The sequence below is a fragment of the Epinephelus moara genome, chromosome 11, assembly GCF_006386435.1.
Source record: "Epinephelus moara isolate mb chromosome 11, YSFRI_EMoa_1.0, whole genome shotgun sequence".
NCBI classification, from domain to species: domain Eukaryota; kingdom Metazoa; phylum Chordata; class Actinopteri; order Perciformes; family Serranidae; genus Epinephelus; species Epinephelus moara.
In genome coordinates this window covers 16,783,141-16,809,579 of record NC_065516.1, presented here as the reverse complement: position 1 = coordinate 16,809,579, position 26,439 = coordinate 16,783,141, and the positions used below count along the sequence as shown (strand labels likewise).

General features: G+C 41.1%; 1 protein-coding gene across 1 annotated transcript in view; it reads left to right on the top strand.

Moving 5' to 3' along the window:
* Positions 1-26,346, top strand: part of plxdc2b (plexin domain containing 2b) — a 144,777-nt gene extending 118,431 nt beyond the window's left edge. The window contains exons 10-14 of the mRNA XM_050057050.1: positions 1,756-1,816; positions 2,023-2,176; positions 11,978-12,016; positions 21,602-21,768; positions 24,519-26,346. Coding sequence (XP_049913007.1) covers positions 1,756-1,816; positions 2,023-2,176; positions 11,978-12,016; positions 21,602-21,768; positions 24,519-24,638 — 541 coding nt within the window. The 3' untranslated portion in view covers positions 24,639-26,346. The remainder of the gene's footprint in view (positions 1-1,755; positions 1,817-2,022; positions 2,177-11,977; positions 12,017-21,601; positions 21,769-24,518) is intronic.
* The last annotated feature ends 93 nt before the right edge of the window (positions 26,347-26,439 follow it).

Sequence of the window (26,439 nt, the reverse complement as noted above, 5' to 3'; positions counted from 1 at the left end):
CAAAATAGAACCTCATAGTCTTATTTTGACTGGGATTCACAATACTTACGCCGTTTGTGGGTACTAGGTATAGTTCATAAAATGATCAATTCCGCAGCACATCCGCTCCATGAATGGATCCACATCCATAAGTCTCCAATGTAGACAAAAAAACATCCATCCATCCATCCATCCATCCATTTTCAACCACTTAAGCCTGATTTATGGTCCTGCAGCGTACCTACAACGTACCTACATCGTTGCCGTGACGCAGTCGTGAACCCTTCGAACTTCTCCGTCACTCCATTTCGTCGCGGTGCAATTCACCGCCAGAGCGGTAGGAGGCTGCGTTCCTTTCCTGAATGGTTATCGTCGTCTCTAGTTGATTCTTTGTTTAGCTTCCGGCTTTTCCGGACACAGAGAGATGAACGCGGAGCATGGACCGTATTGAACGTTGAGCATAAATGGGCCTTAATACTGCAACATCTACATCGCAACAGAAGATGTTCAAAGATGGCGGGGATGGCGCAATCTGGAAATACGGAACCGGAAATGCGTTGCTACCAAGCAAACTAATCACAGCCCTCTCGGTCTGCGCTGGGTCTACGTCGCCTCGACGTGTAGTTACATTTTTGGGGAGGTGCACGTCAGGCTACGCCGGGAGCTACGGCGAGCCTTCTGCGTAGCCACGTACCCTACGACGTAGCGACGTCGTTGATTTAACACAGGACCATAAATCAGGCTTTACCCGAAGCAGGATCGCAGGGGCAGCAGGCTGAGCAAAGTATTCCAGACATCCCTCTCCCCAGCAATGCTTTCCAGCTCCCCCAAGGCGTTCCCAGGCGGATAAGATATGTAATCCCTCAAGCGTGTTCTGGGTCTGCCCCTGGGCCTCCTACCAGTGGGACGTGCCCAGAACACCTCTACCATGAGGCGCCCAGAAGGCATCCTGATCAGATGCCCGAAGCACCTCAACTGACCCCTTTCGATGCGAAGAGGCAGCGGCTCTACTCCCAGCTCCCTCCGGATGTCCGAGCTCCTTACACTAATTCTAAGGCTGAGCCCAGCCACCCCACGGAGGGAACTCATTTTGGCCACTTGTATCCGCAATCTCGTTCCTTTGGTCACTACCCAGAGCTCATGACCATAGGTGTGGTTGGGACGTAGATGGACCAGTAAAGCAAAAGCTTTGACTTCCAGCTCAGCTCCCTCTTCAATATAACATGCCAGCACAGTGCCAGCATTACTGCAGACGCCGCGCTAAACCGCTGATCTATCTCACGCTCTATTCTACCCTCACTCATGAACAAGACTTGAACTCCCTTGCTTGGGGCCTGGTCAGGCTCAGCTCGAATGAATGACATGGAGCCGTCACACTGTGGGCCCACCACCCTCAGAGACTGACATCAGGGTTGGGTGCATTGTGTGTCAGACAGCAGGCAGGGCCGGAGACCCGGGCGTGCCGACCCCTGATCTTGCAAACTGGTCAAAAATACAAGATACGTTAATTAGCTGGCTCACAATGATGTACGATGGTGTACTGGTGAACCTACAGCCTCTACTTTGGTCATAAGTCATTTACCCGTTTAACAACAACCGTCTTTTTTTGTGTGTGTGTGTTTGAGCATAAAATAAAGTTGTTCGAAAATATTTGGCAACCAGTGACTAATCACCATCATCAGAAAAATATGAAATGTCATAAAAATACACTGGAGTGGCTCTTTAAGGCCTTTTATTAGACTGAAAACTTGCCTGATTTGTTTCCTCTCCCCTCAGATGTTCCAGTGGCTTTGACCGGCATCGGCAGGACTGGGTGGATAACAGCTGCCCAGATGAGGTGAGCGGCCGAGCTAAAAACATTTAATAATCTGTGAAATACACCTGTGTTTGTTTGGAACTGCTAGATGATGAATACCTTTTGCTGAGGTATGCAGGGAGATCTCCCCCCACCCCCTACCCCACACACACACACACACACACAGTGACACACACAGTATTTATTTTGTTTTGCACACAGCCTTGACAACACCTCTCATCTTTCAGACCAAGGACAAGATGTGTGACGACATCGACACCACGTATCTCTACCCCTTCACCACCACGATTGTCGCCAGAACAACATCCAGGAGCAAACAGGCCACTGCGGACAGGGACACTCCCTCCACCTCCCACCCCCCCACCAGTGTCCCCACTGAAGGTAAAGTAGAAAAGAGCTGGAACAAGGCCACGCTGCACATTGTGTCGGAGCCCAGAGCTTTCATTCAAGTAGTGATGGATGCTCTCTACTGGCAAGATGTTAAATGAAGTGCATTTGCTGGAACTGTTCTTTATTGGTATTGATGTGTTTCCTCTTTTATAACATGAGCAAGACACTTTTCTTTCTTGGAGAATGCATAAATATGTACTGTAGCTCTCCACTTAAGCTAAAAAAAAAAATCATTCCAGATGGCAGGCAGTGGAGCAAGGCGCAGCAGCTGTGTTTGTACCAACTTTTAAACAATGCAGATTGAATTAGGACAAATCTCACCACTCCAAAATAGATGCGCCCGCACAAACCTGTGATCAGGTCGTTCAGCTCTGCTGGCTCACCATCAATCTTTATTTTCAGAAACCTTTTATTCCTTTTCTGATGATGGATCTGTTGATGTGTCAAAAATATTCTCATCCTGTTATTGTTCTTCTTAATCGCTTTTTCAGGTTAATTATAAAGCATTAACTTTCAGAGTTGGACTGTGAAGGGGAACGAAGGCCAATTTTCATTTTCGAAGGCTAAATGTTTCATAGAAAATTAGATTGAGCGTTGGCTTTTGTCACAGTAAGTGGAAAGTGACTGTACAATCATTTTGGAGTTTAGTGAAATTGATTCGATCTGATCCACAGATTGAGGTTTTCTGAAAGCTGTTTCTCGTTATTACCTGTATTCTCTCTCTCTCGGTTTCAAGGTCTCATTTTACATTTGAGGGCTCTTTCTAGTCGGGTCCCATTACTGTGGCTTTTTAAGTGAAAAAAGAGAAATCTAAAACAGTGAACAGAGGCTAAATTAAGTTGGATTTTGGTTAGACAGACAGTTAAGAGAAGGGAACTTTGTCAAGTTATGGTGAATATTTCCATAAAGTCAATGCACAGATATATAGAAACATGTGTATAAATGAAATTTGTTTGGTTAGACATAAATATATCCCTGTAGATCAGGAAACTATACAGATTTTTAAAGATATCTTCAAAGATAAGTCTGGTAATGATTTGATTTTACCAAGGCTGTACAGTGCAACATATACACATACCAGTAATCCAAAAATTGGTCTGTGCGATGACTGAAATTACCGCAGTAGCACCCGTTGGTACAGCTTTGTGCTGCATGTGTGTGACACAGAGCTGCTTGTTTCCTTGAGGTTAGGGTTTGTGTGCTTGTCTGTGCTTGTAGTGAACCAATAGCACATTGCTATTCTACTTGGTAGTTGTAGTTTGTCATGCGACGGTGAGACGGTGCCTGAATGCAGGAAACAGATGTGTTTATATATAAAAGCACAGTGAGGATACAGTCATGTCATACACCAGATGTATATACCTTACACGGACCTGCCGATGCCCATTCAACCCACGCTGGACCCGTTCATATGAGTTCACCATCACTCTGTTTGTCATTGTGAGTAGAGACTTGAGTCTGCAGTGTAGATCATTCACTTCACTGATAAACCAGAGAATTAGGGGGTTTCACATCAGGACATGGGCCTGGGTCCCAAACCCCAAAGTCCAATTTGTTTGATTATTTTGAATTGTGTATTGTGTGGACTGTGCCCGAGTCTACTTGGAAGCGTGGTCTTGAGTATGGTTTATGTGTACTTCAGTATGGTGCCATCAGGTGTGAACACCAACTGCACCAAAACACGGACATGTAATGCTATGAACGCAACTACAGGGAGTTTTTGACAAGTTATGACACAGTCATTTCTATACTAATGCTTCTAATTCAGACAGTAGTGCAGCCCACCATGGACAGACCCAGATGCGGCCTCCCTGCCGCCTTTGACCTGCATTTGGAGCAAGCAGTAACCTCCTGAGCTGAAAAATGAAGCGGGAAGGTGCCCAAAACTGCAGTTCCTCATATGTCCACTTGAGGCTGGCTCCAGAAGCCCTCATAGACCTCTATTTTAAATGCCAAACTTTACAGTAGATGACGGTTTTGGTCTCCAGAGCAAATTTCTCCCTTCATGACAACTGTACAGGATAAATTTTTACATAACTCACCTGTTTACATTTTGTTGAGGCTTAAAGTAATGCATAATTAAGTTATGCATAATTACTCAAAGCGTGGTCACCACCCCTTGCTCCTTTACAGCACCGGCCTCTTGCCCAAATATGGTCATTTCTGGCTCAGAAAAACCAAGATGCAGAACTCAAGGCTTTAAAACGGGAGTCCACAAATCAATGGGCGACCTTACTGTAGCCATGTCCATTATTTTTCTACAGTCTATGAGTCAGAGCTATGGTGGGAAGCAGCAGTGGATCCACCTCCGGCCAGCAGCAGAGCTTTGCCTCACTGCTGCCCCGGTCCCCGCTGATGACAGTCTTTGGCGCAGCAGTGTCCACCTACAGAACCCTTTTCTACACTGTAGCTCAACAAAAATGTCACGCAGATAATGACGCAAGTGTTCTCAGATACAGAACAACATTACTAATGTGAAGGCTGACTAAGTTTAAAGTTTTTCATCAGTTGATGTTGATGTAATACCTTATTTTAGGAGGAGCTGCAACCCCCTCAGCACCACTACCCATAAATAATAATAACAAATAAATATGCATATTTAAAATAGTAGTTTATTTTGAGTCAATCCCACATGTGCTACTCTGCTGCTGCAAACACCCACTAGATCCCTAAACGTGTATTATTTCACAGCTGAAAATAGTCCCCGTTTATTCCTGTTTTGATAATATTTGATTAAAAAAATTACAGTGCCCAGCTGATTTAGAAAATGACTTTGCCTTCTTTCAACATGAAATTATATACAGGCTTTTGAGACCTGTTTTTAAAGTTTTACATCTTCATTAGTGAGGAATGGGCTTTGAGCTGAGAGCCACAGACAGGGTGGGAAGTTGGGAAGTACTGAGAGGTGGATTAATGCATTGTTGAGTTGACAATGCCATTATAAGAAGAACTTCCCTTGGTGAGCTTAAAGTACAGGACCGACAGGACAGCAGCCAATACACTATACTTATAATACAACACATGGAAAAATGAAATACAAAAAAATATAATAATCAGGAACATATGAAAATCTGTGTCATAAGTACATACAAAAGTATACCTTAAAGTGCAGAAAGTTTGCAATTCATAAGTTAAATAGCCTAAACATGGTAAATTACTGTACACAAAATAGCATTTTGGTTTATGACAACAACAAAAATATCAAATAAAGCCAGTCGTATGCTTAAAAGTGCCAACAAGTACAGAAGAAACAATCTGACTACAAATCTTAAGTGAGAAAGAGTTGTTAAAGTAGCTCACTTTGTACACACAATATATACGTATAGGACATAGTGGTCTTTTCATTGTCGTCTCCCTGTAAAAAATAAAAGTTAAAATAGTTTTTTAAACATGGCATTTACAGTAAGTAAGTATTCCAAGATGAAATATGTCATCTCTCACTGACTGCATCCCCCAGCAGTTCCAGGGTGTCGCGCTTCTTTTGATATTGCGGTATAAACTATTGAGCACATGATTCACTGCACCCCAGCGGGAGGCTAACCCAGACCATACTGCAGCATAATCTCAGCGTTATCAAATGCAAATCCTTTTTGAAAGGAGCAGACTGGGTTGTTCTGCTGATGATAGGAAAAAAAGCCAAGGTGTCCCTTAAAAGTTTGTTTACTTACATTTCTTTTTTTATATATATTTTACTTGTCTCCAGAGATGTGAGAGTTACAAGTTGGCAGGATTTATTGTGCCAATTTTCAGCTCATTTCACATTTTATGACTTGTGAGCACTTTATTTAAGTAAACAGGGAGTTTATCTTAATCAGCTCCAGATGTGGCGATGCTAAATCAAGATGATAGGAAGGAGCCACTCACCTACTATCAGCATATGACACACTGGAAATAATCAAATCCAGAAGCACAGTGTACTGTATGTGGTGTGTTCTCCTGGGCTTTTCTTATGTTAATTGTATGTTGATGTGTGGGATACACAACGGGCACACATTAAGCTGATGGACAGAAATCAATTCAGACATCCACTTTCATCCTTGTGATGAATTTATTGCTTCCTTTTAGGAACATGAGACTCCATAGATGAGTAGATGAGCCTCTGAAGGACATCTGGCTTCATCTGTCACATACAGTCAGATTCATACTCAGAGGAGCTTTATCGTCCACCACAAGATGATGCAAATGTGTCTTTGACGTGGCTTAAGAGATGAATGTGGTAAATATGGTTGTAAATGAAGCAATGCTAAAATATGTGCAAGTTGTAACTGACCATGTCCTTCATGTCTTCTTTATAATGTGAAGGATAAAAGGCCATCCACACCAAAAACAATAACTATAACAATAACCATAAGGATAACGATGTGGGCATCGGCACTGATGAACGATAACATTCTGTAAACAGCGAGCAATAGCTATTCATAATCATCTCTGTTAATAATAACAACAAAACACTTCCCTCTGATGCAGAGGCTGAGCCTTGTTGAGTCCTTTTACTTTATGAAGACTTTTTGTTGCAGAGACCTTTAGAGGGGAAGTGCTCAAAAATAAAAAAGGGGCATGTGGAACAATATTATTACACATTTGGATAAAGGCGTCATCATACTTCGTGTTTAATGTAGGACATGAGCAGGATCAGCTGGGTGTTGTTGTCCAAGTAGGTTTGAGAATGGCCCTGCTCTGACTTCACTGACCTTCTGTGGGTTTTGGCTCAATGTCACTATGTTTCACTCCACTTTAGCTCTCTTCACGAGGCATCATCGCACTGCAGACTTCAATATTATGATTGATTAAAGAAAACATGACACACATAAAACAATAGAACTGTGTAAATTGCAAAGTGAACTATTAATGACAGACTAATTTATCTTAAGTAGCTCTGAATCACAAATATAGCTTCAGCAAGAGCTGTTTGATGTTGCATGCTTTCAGGTCTTGAAAATTGTTGGCCTATTTTCTTTAAATATTGGGCTGTCCGTTATCAAGATGCCAAAATGTATCGAGCTACTGACTCAGAAAAAAATGTAATTAAAAAGAAATTTAAGACACAATATATATTCAACAAATATTAATAATAAAGAAAAGTATACAGCAGTTTCAAAAAGAAATACAATCTAAATGTGTCTTGGCTGCTTGCTGCTGTTTGTTTGCTGTTCATCTTAGCTTGTCACACTGATTGGAAACGGGGAAACAGTTAGCCTTTTTACTAATATGGGCCACGAGCAGGCCGTCACACACACACACACACACACACACACACACACACACACAAGACAACAACATAAAATACACCTTGACAAAACTGCACTTTGGACATTTCAATTCAATTTCCAGGACGGACAAACGTGCGATAGATGTTGTGTGTACAGAACAGATCAACATAATAAATTTAAAATAATCCATTTGACAAAATGATACATAAAGAGAGACAGAGAGAGATGCAGTGACAATTGATTTTAGTAATGATATAATGATAATCATAAAAGTATTTTGGTAGCATATATGTTAAAAGTAAATATTATTGTATGACAGTATATGTATGTGAGCATGTGGCAGTGATAATCATATGCGTCCAATAATAGCAGAAGTGTGCTAATAATAACAGTAGTAGTAGGAGGCATCAGGCAGGACCACAGCAGCAGTGTAACCACAGCACACGATCCAGGCGTAGCCGCGATTTGAGGGAACCTGTGAGACACTGGAGCACTAAGACTCCAGAGAAGAAGCCGAGTTAGTGAGATGCAGTAAAAGGATGTGAATGTTATCGAATGAAGAAGAACCAACTTTTCAGAATCTGAGAGAGAGAGAGAAGGAGAGAAGGGGCTCGGTGTGTCATAAGAGGTCCCCCGGCAGACTTGGCCTACGTCAGCCTAGGAGCAAAGGGGCAGGTGCTCGAGCACATTCAGCTAACCCAGTCTGCTTGTGCCTGCCACCAGTGGTGTGATTTTTTGAACCTCAATTATGAGTCCCGCCGCAATGTCATCTGCCACATTGAACACCCTGTAAATTCGAATGGATTGTAAATGTCTGTCAGTGTCTCTATGGTTCATCAAATCACTCTGAAAGTGATCCCAACTGTATAGCTTGCCACTGTCTTTGTCTTTATAGTTGTGGTGTGGACCCAGATGTCCACTTGTCTCAGAGCAACTTTTCAAACGATATGTGTATAGTTGTTGTTGTAGTTATCATTCTTGGTGTAAATGTCCCCTCATCACTGACGTTATTGTGTTTCGCAATTGTCAACTAATCCCATAAAAACCAACTACCACAGTCTCTTTTCTAACTTCCCTCTTGTGTACGTGGCCCACAGCCCTCAAGCCCATTCATCTCTACTGAAGACATAAGCCTCTAAAAACAGGTCATAAATATATAGTTCCATATCTATAGAGGCTCAGTAATTTTCCCAAAACAGCTGGTCACTGTAGATTTTAGTAAATGTTACTCAGACAGGAGGAAATAATGCATTTGTTGGGGACTATTTCCAGCGGCGGATTAATACACATTTGGTCTACTGGTGAGTATTTCTGGCAGCAGGAAGGTGTATGTGGGATAAACTACAGTGCTTTGTTTTATCACAGTGAAGGAAAATGTCGCTCCGTGCAACAGCGTGGCTCAGCGATGTGTTTTTAATAGTTTTTGGGCAACAATGGAGGAATAAGATATATATCAGGCGTTTGGCTGCACAGACAATAGTGGAACGAGTTCAGTGTTGGTTTTGGGCTTCCCGAGGGATTTGCTGACAGTCGGTAAAATATAAAATATCTCCAGACTTGAGCTGTTGGAATGAAGGATTTTCTGACCTCATCAGATGGAGCATATCAGTCAATGTTTTGGCTCAGCGCACACGGCAAACAATCCATCTTAATAGAGCCTCAGCTGGGACTTTTAGCTCTTTCTAAGCCGAGGCTTTGACCTTGTCTCTCAGTTTGAAAACTGAAAATTAAAGGTGAGCGTGTTTTTGGGTTGCTGTTCCTTAAAACTAACTTGTTTTCTTTGGCAGTATCCCAGTGTTGTAATTTAATATTTGTGGATCATTTTTGGCTTATTGTACGTGTTCTCTCTTTTTTTCTCTTTCCATCTGCGCTTTGTGACTACTATAATGAAAAGTGCAATTTAAAATCGTATTTTTTCTGAACAACTACATCCTTAAAGATGGTCCTGAAAATGTGATTTGTCTACAGAGACTAAATTACTTGAAGTAGCCTCTTTTGTAGTGCAGCGTCTGCATCATTGTTCCACTCTGTTTCCATCTAGTTGATGGTGTTTTTAATCTATTGTTGAGTTATTTAAGGTTTTTCTACATTATTTTATTCCCAGTAAAAGGAATTTACTTTCCTCTCTAACTGAGGGAGTACCCGACCTTTTCTCCATCACACCCCCATTAATCATTTTGTGGAGGCGGAGTTAAAATGGACAATCCATCGCTGTTGGGGAGCTGGATGGTCTGCTGTGATGAGGATGGATGCAGCGTGAAAATCATCCAGCTGTGAGCCAAAACACGACAACTAATCCCACAGATCAAACTAGGGCATGTTGGGAGGACCAAAATGTGTCTGGTTCATGTGTGTGTGACTGTGTGTGTGTGTGTGTGTGTGTGTGTGTATTCAGGAGGTCAAAGGGTCATCCTGTGGTATTTGTCGAGTAGCCGATGCAGAAAAACTTTCTGACACGAACAGAGGATCAGTTTCCCCAGCTCTCGCCTGTCTCTTCAGCTGCAGGGGTGAAAGGTCAGGTTAGAGAGCAGACTGGGTGGCTTACAGTTGTGTTGCTGGACAAGAAAGTGAGAGGAAGGAAAATCGACAGACTGGAGAGGAGAAATATGTCTGTGTGGATGGAGGTGTGTTTAGGTGTGAGAAACCCCAGCGTGGAAAGTTTAAGTTTCTTTCTTCACTATATTGACATTCAACTAAACGTTATTCGCCTTATTCAGATGGAAAATACATTTAGGTACAGTGAACACCTCACCAAAACTAACGCAGTCTAATACAACAGTCCTGTAATAAATCTCACCTTGATGAAGGTTATAATGTTCACTCTTTTAGAAACAGTTTTAGAGAGGTGCTGATTCAGCTTTATGATCATTGTGGAGGCTATAGTTTGTTTTGCTGCTGAACTGTACGTCAGTGGGGGAAGGCTAAATAACAGAAACACCTCTTTTAAAGGAACAGTGTGAAAGATTAATGGCATCAAGCGGTGAGCTGTTTTAAAGCTTTGAGTTTGGCATTTCGGCCATCAGCATCTTGTTTTTTTGGAGCCAGAAGTGACCATATTTAGACGAGGCCCCCTCTCCTCTTCTCCTCTAGTTACTCCACGAGCCAGTCAAGTAGGTGAACTACGAATAATGCCAATCAGTTTTGACCAAAATAATTGTGATTATGATTTTTTCCATAATCGAGCAGCCCTAATTTTAAGTCTTATTAAAATTTAAGTGGGTGAGGTATATAAAACCTCCCCCTCCATACAGTTGTCATCAATGTTGGAATTAGCTATAGAGGCCAAAAGCTTTTTCGTATCAGGCTGTAAACATGTTTATTTCTGTTGTGAAGCTGGGCATTTTAACACGAGGATCTGTGGGTATTGACTCATTCTTGGAGCCAGCCTCAAGTGGTCATTCAAGGAACTGCAGTTTTTGGCACTTCCACGTTGGCTTAATTCTTTTAGCCCCAGATGCTGCTGCTTGGTTTACCTCATGATCTGATATTGAAGTCTAGCACCTTGTGGAAGTTGGGGACCGTGTCAGAAGTACATGAATAACTGTCAAGAGAGCTTTACAGATTTTAATGAAGCTTTCTCTTTTTTTGTCTTATAGACACAATTTTCATATGGACTTTGGGGAATGCACAACCTCCTATCTTTCAAATATTTTAGACTAACTTTACTTTTATGTCTGCCTTTTTAAACTCAGTTTATACTTGGATTTTATTGAAAGCACAAATCATGCTTAAATATTTGAGGATTTTGGATATATTGATAAAATTTTGTGTTATTTTGCATGAATTGTGTGCATTTTAATTTGTACATGAATGTGTGAGGAGTATGAATGGTAGTAGAAAACAATTAAACACAGAAAATGAAGCATTGTAGATCATTTCTGACAACTTCCAGAGTTGATCCCACTCAGTTCTGGTGCAAATCTGATCACAATTATCAATATAGATATTTTTCTGAAATAAATAGATACGTATAGTGGCTTTGTGTTACACCCCTACTGACTACAACAGACTAATTTTCCTGGAACAGTGACGATGATCCATATTCATGACCCTCAGTCTGGTGTGGGATTGACTTGGACTAAATTCTGTGCGGCCTCTTACAGTACGATATCTCATTTAATGATTCATTTCAGACACCGAAATGTGGCTGCATTGGTTCTTTTGAAAATTGAAATAGAAAATCCTTTTGAATTAAATCGTTCAGTGAAATATATCTGGTGGTGTATGTGCTGAATTTGCATAATGTGAATCCTATGGTGTGCGTAAATGCCTGCTCCCCTTCGAGGAGAAGTGGGTCACGCTACATTTCCATATTTCACATGTATAGTTAACCCCAGACAGCTTTTATGTGCTGAATTATGCATGTTGGACCATTATATTCAAAGCATTAATTTTTAATCAGATTGTAAGTGTAGTAAAATTCATGTTGAAAAGAAGATGGTCCACTAATGAAAGAAGCTTAATCTCATTTGGGACCTTCAGGGAGTTGTTTATGTTGTCAGAGCCACAAAAACAAACAACAAAGAGAAATATTGATTATTATGTCTGACACTCACATCTATCTCTCTTTGTGTCCTCACAGATGATACCAAGATCGCCCTGCATCTCAGAGACAACCAGGGTAGGTCTCTATCTTCCACTGCTGTGGTTGTTGCTGTGGTGCCTTTATTCCCTGTTGTGTTTATGGCTGCATGTGTTTCTTTGTTTGCCTCTTGTTTCTGTTTTCACCACTGAGTTATTGGTCCCTGATTGCTTTTTGATCTTCTTGGAGGACGTGTGGCTCAGTCAGCTGATAAACTTCAGCCAGCACCTGACTATAATGCTTAACTGTCCTCTGCGGGCTACTGCGATCAATTATTGTGTCTGGACTGGTGTGAGGGAAGGCCAGGGAGAGGAGAGGAGCTGTGTGCCCAGAAGAAGTAGCTGCATTAAAGGAATACCTAACCTACAAAATTATCATTAATATATAGATTACCCACCCCGTGATTCATTGAATTCATGAAGAGAAATTGCTTTTCTCCTGTGCCTCCACAGTGAACGAAGAATCCAAAAACAGAGAAAATTTTTGATGGATTGAAGTCACGTTTAACAACAGCAAAACTAAATCAGTACATCAGTTTACAAACTCTCACACAACGTGTGCAGTATAATCCAAAGCCCTTTTTTACAGAACCAAACAATGCAGACATAATGCCGCCCTGGTGTGTCATTTTAGATAGCATGCCAGCAGCTGGTTTCGTATGTAAAGCATGTCACTTGTTTCAACAGCCAATCAGCTTGTAGTGAAGTCCGCTGGTCAAGTTACAATGACCGCAGATGATGTGTTCGCTTGCTGTGATAGGTGCTCCTTCCCTCTGTTTTCGTCCTCATGGTGGGCCGGTGTCAGCAATGGGTCGCTGATGCTGCTCGCTGTAAATCTCCTAGTGGTGGGTTGCGCACAAAGCACGTTGGCAAAACATCACACCTGTCCCATTCTGCCGGCTGTCCCTTTTACACAGGCATTTATTCGGCACTGTTACTACCTGGTGAAGTTAGGTACAAGGTGAAAGAACGCTGTCGACCCATTCTGCGACTTTTTATATAGAACAGCAAAGGGAAATTACGACATGACATTACTGCTTTGAACAGGCAGTGAACAAAGGACTTAAGTCTTATTCATCCAGTCATATGCTCAGCACTTCCCAAACACATGCGTTTTCAATAAACTATTTAAAACACTTCCGCATACAAATATCGTGCCTGGGCAAGCATGTGGAGTTAAACTCTGCTTAATATAATGAATGAGTTCAACGTGCGCACTTGTTGGAGGTGTTTTGAATAGTAATGTTTTAGAGAAAATGCATGTCTTTGGGAAGAACTTACCATACAATTGGATAAATGTCACTTGGATTATACTGCATTAGTGTGTGGGTCAGAGATGTTGTGACATAGTGTTACTGTTGTTAAACGTGGACCCCCACAAATTTTCTCTGTTTTTGGATTTTTCTTTCACTGTGGAGACAAGCGAGAATTCAACATAATTCCTTTAAGTTAAATGTAACATTCAATATCTCAAAGTCACAAAGGTAATATACTGAAGAAGAATGCATTTAATATTTTTTCATTAAGATTTGGCTGTTTCCTGCAAGGCAGAGGTAGAAAAGAAGGTAGCTGTGCAAGTCTGAAGATACTTTTTAAATGTCAACTATGTGAATGTTCAACTAAAAAAACATTTCGAAATTGTGGAAGTGAAGGAAAGCAGGGTGTTTTACATGTTTGCATGATAGACTTGCATTAAGACGAAGGCTACAGTCTCTAAAAGTGATTTTTTCACATCAAATAATTTCACAGTGATTGATGTTAGAAGATGCTACGTTTGGTATAGCACCTTGAGAATCCAGAATTTCTCGTATGTACTAAGCGCAACATGCTTTAATCGCTAATATATGCAAAACATCCAATCTCTGCAATGACCTCCAACTCTATCAGTTTTCAGAGATAGCCTCTCAAATGTTTCCAGCTTGAGAGGAATTGGAAATCGGTGGCTTCTATCACTCTTTCATTACACAAACGCTGCATGTCTCTCATCACTCCGGCATCACTCCACCTGGCACTGTGATGATATCTCTCTGCATGGCCCTTTTTTTCCCTCACACATCTAACCTTTGTTACCACATACCTGCCAGTAATGCTATTCAAGGTGAAAAGTAATTACAAGGACGACAGCAGGATAATACTGAGAGTAGAAATATATAAAGCAGGATTTTCTGTTGTCCAACTCAGAGATGATTTATTAGTATTCAAATGCTACCAGTTACACCCAGGTGTCCTCTGACCTTGACAGAGGGAGGAAACACTGAGGTTATCACAGCTATAAGTTCTGAGATAAGGAACAACAGGAACAAACCACCCTTTCTCTGGAGTTTCTATTCACCACCACCACTCCTCAGAACCCATTTCCAAAGAGTCTGAATTATAGCTCTGCTCAGTTTGCATTGTTAGTTTCCTAAAACCCCATTAGCCAGGTGAGAGAACGGTTGTGCTCCACTAATGTAGAGCTGAAAAAGGAGCAGCTTGGCTGGCTTTCCATTGGTCTCATTTGTCCTCGCTCAAAAGCTCCAATGCCGTCTAGGAGCTCTGCCATCCATTAGTGTTTACTCCGTCTCCTCAGGTTCTGCTAGTCATGAGGACAAAGCTAATGGAGAATGAATTCAGGGCAATTAGCTTAAGATGAGCCATTTCAATGTCCTGACTGCATTGTGCTGTAATGATCAATATTACCAAATGTCTCTGTAATTATGGGCTCCAGATTATTTTTAGCTCTGCTTGTTCTATGGAAGACAATGTCGTTCATTCAATCATTCATTTTCCATAACCACACATCCTCTTGAGGGTCGCTGGGGGGCTGGAGCCTAGCCCAGCTGACATTTGAGCGAGAGGCGGGGTACACCCTGGACAGGTTGCCAGACTATCACAGGGCTGACACATAGAGACAGACAACCATTCACACTCACATTAGGGCTGCCACGATTAGTCGACTAATCGATGACTAATCGACTGTTAAAATAATCAGTGACTATTTTACTAGCCAACTAATCAGTTTGAGTCATTTTTCATAGAAAAGTACTATAAAAGTACCCCAGAATACTCTTACTGCAGCTTCTTACATTCAGATATTGGGAGCTTTACACACTCTCCCGTGACAGTGAACTAAAACCCTTTGGCGTGAGTATGAAACAAGACATTAGATGACGTGATTTTGGGGTTTGGGTGAGACAGACTGATATTTTTCAACATTTTAACACATTTTTCGATGAAATGATTAGTCGACTAATCGAAGAAGTAATCGACAGATTAGTCGACAATGAAAATAATCATTAGTGGCAGCCCTAACTCACATTCACACCTACGGACAATTTAGAGTCACTAGTTAACCTGCATGTCTTTGGACTGTGGGAGGAAACCGGAGTACCCAGAACATGCAGACTCCGCACAGAGGGGCTCCCTCACCCTAGGTTCAAACCAGGAACCCGCTTGCTGTGACGCCACAGTGCTAACCATGGTAACACCGTGCCGCCCCAGTGTTTTTCAGTCGCACTGAAATATCTCAAGTAGAGCTGCAACAGTTAGCTGATTGATGCTGCTTTCAGCTTTTCACATGTGAAGATTTTCTTTTCTCTTTGTTATGTTATTGTAGATAAAATATCTTTGGGTTTTATACTTGTAGCTAGACAAAATAATGGATAATAAATATTTCCCCTATTAAAATACTTGATACAGTACATTAATCATCATAAAAACAATGAAAATAATCGTTAGTTGCAGCATATCACCAACTATTGGATAGGCTGAAATTAAATTTTGTGCAGACATTCATGCTGCCCAGAGGATGAACTTTACTGACTTTGGTAAACACCTGGAATTTTCCTTTAGCACCACCAACAGATCAAATTTTCAGTCAGTTTAATTTTTATGACTACACACCTGCCGGCCCATAGAGCAAGTGCGCAAGACATTTTTGCCGGCCAAATGGCTTACTTCTAGTATGTATAGCCCTCCACTAACTTGAATGGGGATTTTTTTTTGTGGCTCTTTTCAAGAGGTTATCAGACCGAATGGATCAAATCCCAACAGTGAATAAAGTCATTTCCATTGATCCAGTGATTTACAAACGTGTCTTTCCCAATGGGAAAAAGTGCTTTTGGGCCCAATGGCATTTACATTTAAGCTCCCCTAATGTTCTCTAAATGGAGACTCCAAAACAACCAACCAAGAGTTTTCGCAAAAAAAGGATTTCAGCTCTCAAACTGTGTGGCTTAATGTACATAAAGGAGCTATTCATGCTGTAAGAGAACACATATTAGGGCATAACTGACAGGTCTCTCAGCCTACTTCCGTGATTGGCCACTTTAAAATTGGCTTTAAAGCCTGTTGCTGTTCCTGGGGACTTGGAAGGGACTACCAAACTTGTGAAAATGGCATTTGAGGAAGCTGCAGCAGTTGCAGTTACTCCCATGAACAGTCAAATAGACCGGCAGATATTTTGGTCGGCAACAGTTTTGGTCAAATATTGGAGGTAATCATAGACTGTACATAGAGATGGACAACACATCTCCAATTACTTCCATTGTATGAAGCCAAATAATGCCGGATACGGCCGCTGCTATCTTGCACTGGTGGTGTCCAGGGCTGTTTCAAGACACTCTGGGGGCCCCAGGCAAGAGGCACCTTGGAGCCCCCCCACCCCGCCTCTAGGGTGACCAGGTCCCAATAAACCAAATGTGGGACAAGGAGTAGGTTTGTGAGGGACGATGTGGGACACCCGCCCCCAGCGCGAAGTTTAGTCATCAGAGACTTGTCACGGTACCAAAATTGGGAGCCACGGTACGATACCAGTGAAAGTATCACGGTTCTGAGTAGTATCAGGATACCACAGCAAAAATGAGGCAGATGTGCCTTTTGTCATTTATAAAAAGATAAATCACTTTTCTATAATACATCAATGATATTTCAATGGAATAAATTACTTATTGACTTATTCATACTTCAAAAACAGCATCAATAAGTGATTAACATAGGGGGGATCAAAATAAAATAAATAAATAAAATAAAAATCAACCAGCCACCCTCCTCCCCTGACAAGTAAAGAACAGTCCCTTCATAAGTAAAGAACAGTCCCTAAAGTGCGGTGAGGTTTGTGGGCCGTTACCTGCCACAAAGAGAGAAATGTGAACGGCTCGTTTCTCCTCTGACACATCACATACCTGTGTGCCGTCACGGCTCGGCTGTTCAGGTATTTCTGGGCAGTCATGAAATCAACAAAGAGGAAATTATTGGACCTGGAGCCAGACTTCTCCGTCGCCGGTAAGCCGTTATCTTGCGCCGTATTTGACAGGAATACGGCGTCTGTGACCCCCGTTCAACCCACAACAGGCAGGATTCGCCTTTCATTTCTGCTGCTGGTTGAAATCTGTACTTGCACAGCGTGCTCCTGAATGATTTGTTTTGCTTGCGCAAAACTATTTTTAGTCGCAAATGCGAGTTAAATGCTCGCATCGTAGAGCTCTGCGGAAAACAAATCACTGTAGCATATATAAAAAAATCTAACCTACAAGTAAAAATAAATTAATAATAACTTTCACTGCTTAAAGATACTCAATAGCTCAGCTAATACCTGAAATGTCACTGGATACAAACCACTGCAGCAGCATATTGAGTGCCAGGTGGCCAGCACGCGCCGTTATTGACCAGCGCGTGCCGTTATTGGACGGCGCATGGACACTCACCCTCTTGCGATTGGACTATGAATTTATCCCACAGAAGTGGTACCGTGAGGTACTGTAGTACTACAGTACTCCAACAATGCAACCAATCACGCGGGACATGGTCTCAATTTGCGTGATGCGTGAAAAGAGACAGAAATGCTGTGCAGACGTCTGGTCACCCTACTTAGCTACTCGCAAGCAGCAGCTAGTAGGGGGTCCCATTAGGGGGGATTCCAATGTGTTGTCGTTGTTGCAGTGTCTATAGGGGTTCCATCATATTGTCATTGATGTGGACCAATGTCAGCCGTCTCTGGGGCCCCCTTCCAGCTCGGGGCCCTAGGCAATTGCCTAGTTTGCCTGTCCGGTTGCAACGGCCCTGGTGGTGTCATGTTGAGCTAGAATCTGCAGTAAAGATCTCAGCCTGTTTCAAGATCCTGCCCGTACACGTCAAACCAATTGCGAGCAGTGACATTGACAGCGAGCACATCAATTGGCTCACACAGCTGTCAGTCATGACCTCAATACTCCCTTTTTTAACATTGAATTATTACTTTTAAACAAACTTATCAGAAAAACAAACACTTGAGCACATATCAGAGTGATAAGAACTACCTGAAATGACAGACACCACCTTTAGGAGAAATTTATTTGACATGTATTTTGAGTTTTTAGTTTAGCCCATTTCCCATCTGCTAACATGGAGGGGGCAGGGTTTATGACCTGTACTGCAGCCAGCCACTAGGGGGAGCTTGAGATGTTTTGGCTTAACTTTTGGGGAGCTGTCATGTCATCCATCTTTATACAGTCTATGGTGGTAATAATCTGCCATGTAAAACAAGAAACATTGTGATAATTTCCAGTTTGTTTACATTACTCATGTTCATTTGAAACAATACTGCACAACAACAATCACAAAATTCACACACACAACGCAAGAAATCACTGGAGGTATCCAAATTGAGACGCATCATCAGTCTACTCTTGGAACACTTACAACTCCATTGCACTATGATGAGGACAAAAATGGCAAAACAAAGAAGACATAAAGACTAAAAATGATGTGTTTAAGCTCTCCCATCTTTAAACAACCCACTATGACCCAGTATAGACTTTGCTGTCTTATTTGGTTTAAGTGAACCACTCAGAAGTGTCTCAGAGCTCCTCCAGGGGGTCCAGGCAGACCCGTCTCCGCTAACATCCTGCTGGTTATTTAGCTGCTAGGCTGTTGATTTCTCATCTTGTCTACATCTCCGTCAGCCATGCCCTCTGCCAACCTACTAACACCCCACACTAACAGCCTGTCGCATCGTTTCTGCCTCCAGCTGACCAAGAGATGGCTCTCCTTCCCTATAGCTCTGACAGATAAACACAGGGAAAATGAGGAAGCGAGCAACTGTGTTTATTAGGATTAAGCACAATAGTGAGAATGTCATGATGTCATTTTCTCTGCCAAGTTGTTTTTCTCTGAATTGCTTGGTGTAAGACTGACTTGACAGTCGGGCTGTCCTGAAAAACACCACATTCAACACCAAACAGCTTTATGAAAACTGTCTTCAGTTGGATTATGGACAATAGAGGTAATCTGCTGTTTTGTTTTGTTTGTTTAATGTGAAACTATATTGAGTGATTTTTTCCACACACCAAATGATCTTTTTAAATTTCCTGTTACGGAGTGCACATAATGGCCACGCTGACTTACAGATCCACACATTCACAGTGTCTGCCCACACACACATTGGGCAGGTTTGATTACCACCCGGTTATTCTGTGTGCTGGAAATCAATGAGGCAGGGAGCCAGGGGAGAGGCTGGTTGGCTGACAAGCTCGGCGGTGGCTATAGCTGCTAATTAAAGCCAGGGAGGAGCCCGGGGAGAGGTTGTCAGGGGGGCATAGAAGAAGAAATCTGCAGCCCTGCGAATAGATTTGGGCTGAACCTGCTATAAATCTGTGCGAGATAAGCTACGAGGGCAGAATCGTTGCTGTTTGTTTCATAATCACTTCATTAGTTTTCCCCTGCTATGATCAGTGTTGTGCTGCTGGGACCAAGAACAGTTTCTCTTTGTGTTTTGTTCTTCTATTCTTATTCTACGTGTTCTCCTCGCTGACAAATTGCAGGTGAAAATTCTCTTGTTTTTTGTGTTGGGAAAATTGTGCCTGCACAGATGAAAACAGATATTCCCAATAGGTTACAGGACGCTCTCATCATCTTCAAAAGAACTCTCCAAACACCTGCCAGGTCGACTCCAATATGAATCGTGTACTTTAAAGACGAGTGATGTCTTCTAAGGCTCGCTGAAGGACAGACTTATTATGTAGTCTCTATATACAGCCTCGTCAGTTTGCATTGCCACGACTGGAGGCTACAGTAGGACTCTTATCAGCATCTATATGCCTGATTCCTCCTCCTATTGGATACATATGCCCCTAACCTTGGTTGGGATTAACTCTTAGTCGTACTTGTGGGAGAAAAGAGCCACTGATGAATACCTAAACAGACCAAAGGACGATCATGCCACAGAATGTTAAAAACCCAGTTTAAACATATACCTTGACTTTGTTCTCAAAGTGAAAGAAATGGCCCCTACATCCTTAAAGACAGAGAAAAACACATGAAATCCACTGAACATAACTATCAAACTTATGTGGCTGAAGGAGCTTTGCAGTGTCACTGCTTTAAGTTTTGAAATCAATGTGATGACTTATAGCAAAATTTTGGCTCCAAGCATGTCAATTTAAAGCAGATCTGTACATATAAGACCACAGGGTATAGATGAATGATGAGTGCCCCCTGCTGGTCAATAAGAGAACTGCAGCAAAAGGAGAAAAACATTTTGGTTCATGCTTTTATCCAAAGTACCTCTGCATTTTAGACATGTTTATTTGTTTATTTAGAGGAGACTGTGCACATAATTGCTAGCTCAACAGACAAATAAAAAGTATTAGTACATAGTAAAGTTGCTATGATGATAGGAGAGAAAAAGAAACAATACAATTAAGCAAGTAGGCTCATCAAATAATATCATCTATAAAAACATCAGATTATTCATGAGTAAATGTAAAGCAGAATCATCAAATCATTAATCCTTGCAGTGAGTGCTCTCTATGCCATAATTAAAAAATGTATCTCTGTATAAATGATAAAAAATGTAGGATGAAAAAGGACTTAAATACCAATAAAAAATAAATTCATGTATAAATAAATACAGGAATAAATAAATAAATACATACCTAAATGCATTAATATACAAATAAAAAAAAAAATCTGAAATAAATCTAGAAATATGCATAAATGCATGAACAAGTAAGTAAATAAAGTAATTAAATAATTAATGCATAAATACATGTATAAATAAAGAAAAAAATGCATAAATAAACAGATAAATGTCAAAATAAATAGATAAATGCGTGCATGAAAAGTTGATAATGAAACATTACTTAAATAACTGCAGGAATAAATAAATAAATCTGAAAATATATAAAAGAATAATTGCTGAAATAAATACAGAATTTAATAAGTTGGTGCATAAATAGATAAATATTTAAATAAATACATAAATAAATAAAAGAATACATGACAAAATACATGATAAAATAAATATAAAAATGCATAAAATAATGAATAAATACATGCATAAATAAATAAAATGAATAAACAGATAAATGTTGAAATAAATACATAATTCGTTCATGAAAAGTTGATAATTTAACAGGACATGAATAAATATCTTAAATTTATTTCTACATGTTTTTGTTAGCAGGTCCAAACCACTGAATTTCTTTCTTTCTTTCTTTCTTTCTTTCTTTCTTTCTTTCTTTCTTTCTTTCTTTCTGTATTTAGCATGTATTGATTTCTATATTTATTTATTTATCTTATATTTATTTACACATGTATTTATTGATTGATATTTATATCATTTTTCGTCCACCATATATAAAAGGCTATATTTTGTTTTGTCTTTCAGTGCTGCCTGCAGACAGTGCTGTCGACAGGGTGCCAGGAACTCACCCTTTGCACACTGGTCTGATCCTCGGCATCCTCCTGGTGATGCTCGTCATGATTGCTGGCGTGCTGGTCACTGTATACATCTACCATCACCCAACCTCTGCAGCCAGTCTCTTCCTTATTGAGGTGAGTGGAGACGATACCAGCTGACATGATTGTATATGACTTATCTACCCCATGCTATGTTGAATTTTCTCAGTTTTGCAAGAAAAACAGAGTTTCCTTCTGTAATGTAACACAGGGAGAGTAACTGATATACACATGGTCATTTTGGGGGGTGAAGTGTTCCTTTAATTTAAAGATGTGTACAAACTCCTTAATAAGACACATTTTTCTCAAACCTTTAGACGTTCTTGTTTCTGACGAAAAGAAAAGATGTTTGTACAAAACACATCACTCAGTGCTGGGTGCATTTCATCCTTCAACTTTTGACTTGTAAATATGCATTAAGATTTTCAGAGAGGGATGATGAAACTGGGTGCACACAGTCTTTTTTAATAAATTAATGTGAATTCTCTGAGCATGAGTAGGTGCTGTTTGCAGAGTGCAGCTCACTGAGAGGTGCTGAAACCTCCTTTAAAAACAAAACTGCTTGTGTTCAAAGTTCTTCTCATTGTCAATATGACAAGGTCATTATCAGTCATTGTAAATCCCTGATGTGGATTTCGCTTGTTAAAGTGAAGCCTCATCTTGGCATACTAAGTGTAGGTTTTATAGTTTATGTTTTAAAGGAGAAGACGAGTGATATTCTATATTTTTATTATTGTTGGCACGTGTCATGAAAAGACCAAAATCAGTACACTCACCACTGAAGATGTAAAAACAGCTTAAAAATATATAGTTTCATTTAAAATAATTTAATAAAGCTACTAGGCACCGTAGCTTTAGGCCCTGTTTACACCTGGTATTAACATGCGTCTCGACATGCGTCTTGAGTGACCACTTGAGAGCAATCTTACTTGACCTTTCTATATGGAAATAAAGGCATTCATCATTTCCATTTGCAAGACCAAATGTGTTGTTGTTCTTAACAGCGGGAGGCAGCAGTGCACCTCCTGTACCTAGTCTGCTTGAAATTAGCCCAGGAGACACTGGCGTATGTACACACTGCCAGCAGAATGATGCCATATGTGGCTCAGACCACCTCAGCATGTGATATGAACAGTCAGATCACAAAACACATTGAAGACGCAGTCGGTGCACCTGTACAACGGTTCAATCGAATTCAAGTTTGTTTGCCCCCTAAGTGTGGTTCGTTTGGACAGGTGTGAACACAGCAATCACACTCAGATGTGCACCAAAACAACCGGACCAAGACTTTCTTGAAGAGGTGGTCTCAGCCCGGTTACAAAAAACTCTTGGTGCGGTTGGTTGTGGTGAGAACATCACCAGTGAGCAGTCACATGACACATTGTTTAGGTTAAATATGAGCATGTTACAGTCCTGGAGGATTATTAATGTGCACCTCCTCCTGTACTGCCTTAATATGCACATTCAGCACATCCAATGCATCAAAACATTGTTTTCTAGTTGGAGCTGCGCCTCGTTTTCAAACTGTATGGTTTGACTAAAATCAACAATGACAGCAATATAGTCCACGATGACCAGCGCTAAAGTCAACCTGTGTAGTTGTCCCTGCATTGTGACATTAGAAAGTGTCACATTTATCTTGCAAGTGTACTCTTCTTCAACGTTTTGTTTACTTCCTGGATTTTTCCCACATGGAAATTCTGACCAACCAAGAGCAGTTTTCTCACACAAGGCATTTTATCTGGTCCGCTTGTAAATGCTGCCGTGAGAACACGAAACAACTCTAGGAAATTATGCAGCTTTGTAACAAAATTAGTCCCTGATTCAGACCAAAGCAAGACAACTCTAGGTCTGAAAGCAGCTAAGTAAATGTTACTAACATGAGTAAATAGTACATTTTTAGAGGGATATTTTTAGACGTTGATTAATACCCATTAGGTAACAACTCACACTCTGGATCACAAGATAATTGCCTGGATAGGAAAAAACTAATTTTGGGAATATACTCTTAAGTCCTTGCTTTTCTCCTGTAATACACGGCATGGATTCACCTCGTCCAGTGCCTAAAGGTTTTTCAAATGAAACAGTGAAGATTCACTTTAAACCGCTTATATCTCAGACATGTCAAGATATCTCACAATTTAAGGTTTTATAACATGAGAAAATACCTCATTGAGGTGTGTGTGGGTGTGTTTTTATTTGTGGCATTTCTGGTTTTGCTAAACACTCGATTCAGCAGAGCGTTACCACCAAGGGTGTAGGTTTCATATTAAAATTTAGGGGAACACATGAAGCAGGAAGGTTTGGGGGTCATCTGTCAGAAATTATCACATCAATTATTGGATGAATGCATTTATTCTAAGTTATGAGGGAGATGGGTCCCCTTTGTCCCCCCTGAAATCTACGCCTATGATCACCACAGTGCTGAAATCATTTCTCTGTTCACTCATAAACTACCCCCTATGTAATAAGACACTCAACAATTTACCCTGTAGGGAGCAGATATGTGAGATTTTAGATCGTTATCTGTAATCTATAAAATTTGGAGTGTTGCATCATAGAATTGCAAGCAGAAAGACATGGCCATGCCATCAAAATTACTGTTTTGTGGAATTTTTCAGAGCGCTAAGTAGAGCATAAATTACATCCAGAATTCAGACACACCATGAAATGGTGGAGGGTACATGTTGTACACTGCACAGGATATAGAGAGTAATTTTGGACCCTGTCTGGCTCTCCTCAGGTCAAGTCAATCCTTGACCCCAGCCCTAACCTTTAACCTTGACGACACTGATCTTTATCTAACCTCTGTCCTCACACATGTCCTCTCCTGCCCACCCTCACAGAGACGCCCGAGCAGGTGGCCAGCCATGAAGTTTCGCCGAGGCTCAGGCCACCCAGCCTACGCAGAGGTGGAGCCAGTGGGCCAGGAGAAGGAGGGCTTCATCGAGTCCGAGCAGTGCTGAGGCAGGAGGGGGCGTCTGCATCCCCGCGCCCCCCCTCCCCTCCCTCCTGTGCCGGCCCTCCTCCCTCCTGCTCCACAGGCACTTCTCACCAGAACCTCCAGGATCTGCTTATCAGTGTACACAATGACTCGTTAAGACTGCGGAATCGGCCCATTGAGCGCTAGATGAGACTGGATACAGAAGCCAATGATATGAGGAAGTGAGAGCGCCCTGAAAACTGATCCCAGACAAGCCCATTGTTCAGCTCCTGTTGGCAGGGAACTGACCCGCCTGGGACAGAGGGAGGGGACAGCATTGATGTCATCGACTCAGTCAGCATTGGTTAAGTTTTGTTCGGCTGCTATCATGTTGCCATGGAGGGATTGTGCTGCCTATTGGTGTGGTCGAGGGGGGAGCAGGGTGAATTATACAATATATATTTTCAGAAACAATACAGAGTATGTGAACACAGATTTCCACTTTATTGTCGGTGGGGTTATACTGTATAGGCCTTTGTATATCCATCAGGTTTTTACTTCTTGTTTTCCTTTTTCTTTCAGTGTGTTGTTTTCACAGGGGTTGGCACATGTGTCTGTACAGACCGTCGGTATTGCTTTTCAATACCATCGCAGGCTTAAATGACTTTTCCACTGCCCGCTCTGCACAGAGAGGCTGCAGCTGTGCGACATGACGCCAGCTGAAGGCCTGTCACTGCGATCGATCGCAGCTCGGAGAAGAGCTCTGAACACTGAGCGGCGGTGTTGAATTAGTTTGTGGCTGGTTTCATTTTCTGAAAATGAAGTGTGAGATGTTTTTTGTTCACTGAGGAAATCTCAGTGGGTTTTTTCTTTTTAAATGGGTGATGGGCACTCTCTATCTTTCTCATTATTTCGATTGGTTCTTTGATTCCTTACATCATGGATACCATTTAATGTGTTTTTTGTTTTTACTTTTTGCAGTTTTTTTCATTACTGCCGTGCCATTTTGTCCCTGACTAGAGTTTGCACAATTTTATTTTCATTGACATGTGGTACTAATGCAAAATTGCAAGACAGGCGCTTGTGAGTGTGTATGCTGAATATATTTTCTAAAGTGTAAGTGATTCTGTGTGTGTGTGTGTGTGTGTGTGTGTGTACATGTGTGTGAATGCAAAAGAGAGCAGTTTACATTAGTGATTGGATATCCACCTGCTTTATGGGTGCATATGTTTGAGCTGGCTCTGCACAGGTGATTCTTATTGATTTGAATCTGAGGTATCTGGATACAGATTGTTCGAGCCTGACGACACACTGGTACGGTTGGAGTTTCTTTGATTTTTTACAGTGTGGGTTCCTTTTCCAGTATGTTGCCAGCATAACCATTGGCTAGTCTGTGTTTATGTTATGATGGGCTCATCCGTGTCAACACATTAATGTATATACCAAGGCCAAAACATTTGCAGATTCAGGTAACTCATGGCAAACATTTGTAGTATAGCAGTATAGTACAGAAAAAACTTTTTTATTTTTTATGAGTGGCCTTTTTTTCTCTACTTTTTTACTTAAATGTGAATACTGTTCCAATCATTACTGATCAATACACAAGGCTTCTGACTGACAAATTCAAACCTTCACTTCTACTGTTAAAAATATTATCTCAAGACAAAGTCATGTTTTTACACCAATGATTGTAGACTCATTTTTAGATCCTGGAATTCTACTGAAAAATAAAGCGTGCAATATTACACCCATTCAGTTTGACACTGTAAATACATAAAAAACAATCATCTGGATTTTGTTTAATTTACACTTTGTTGTCATCACATTGAGACCAAAGACTAATC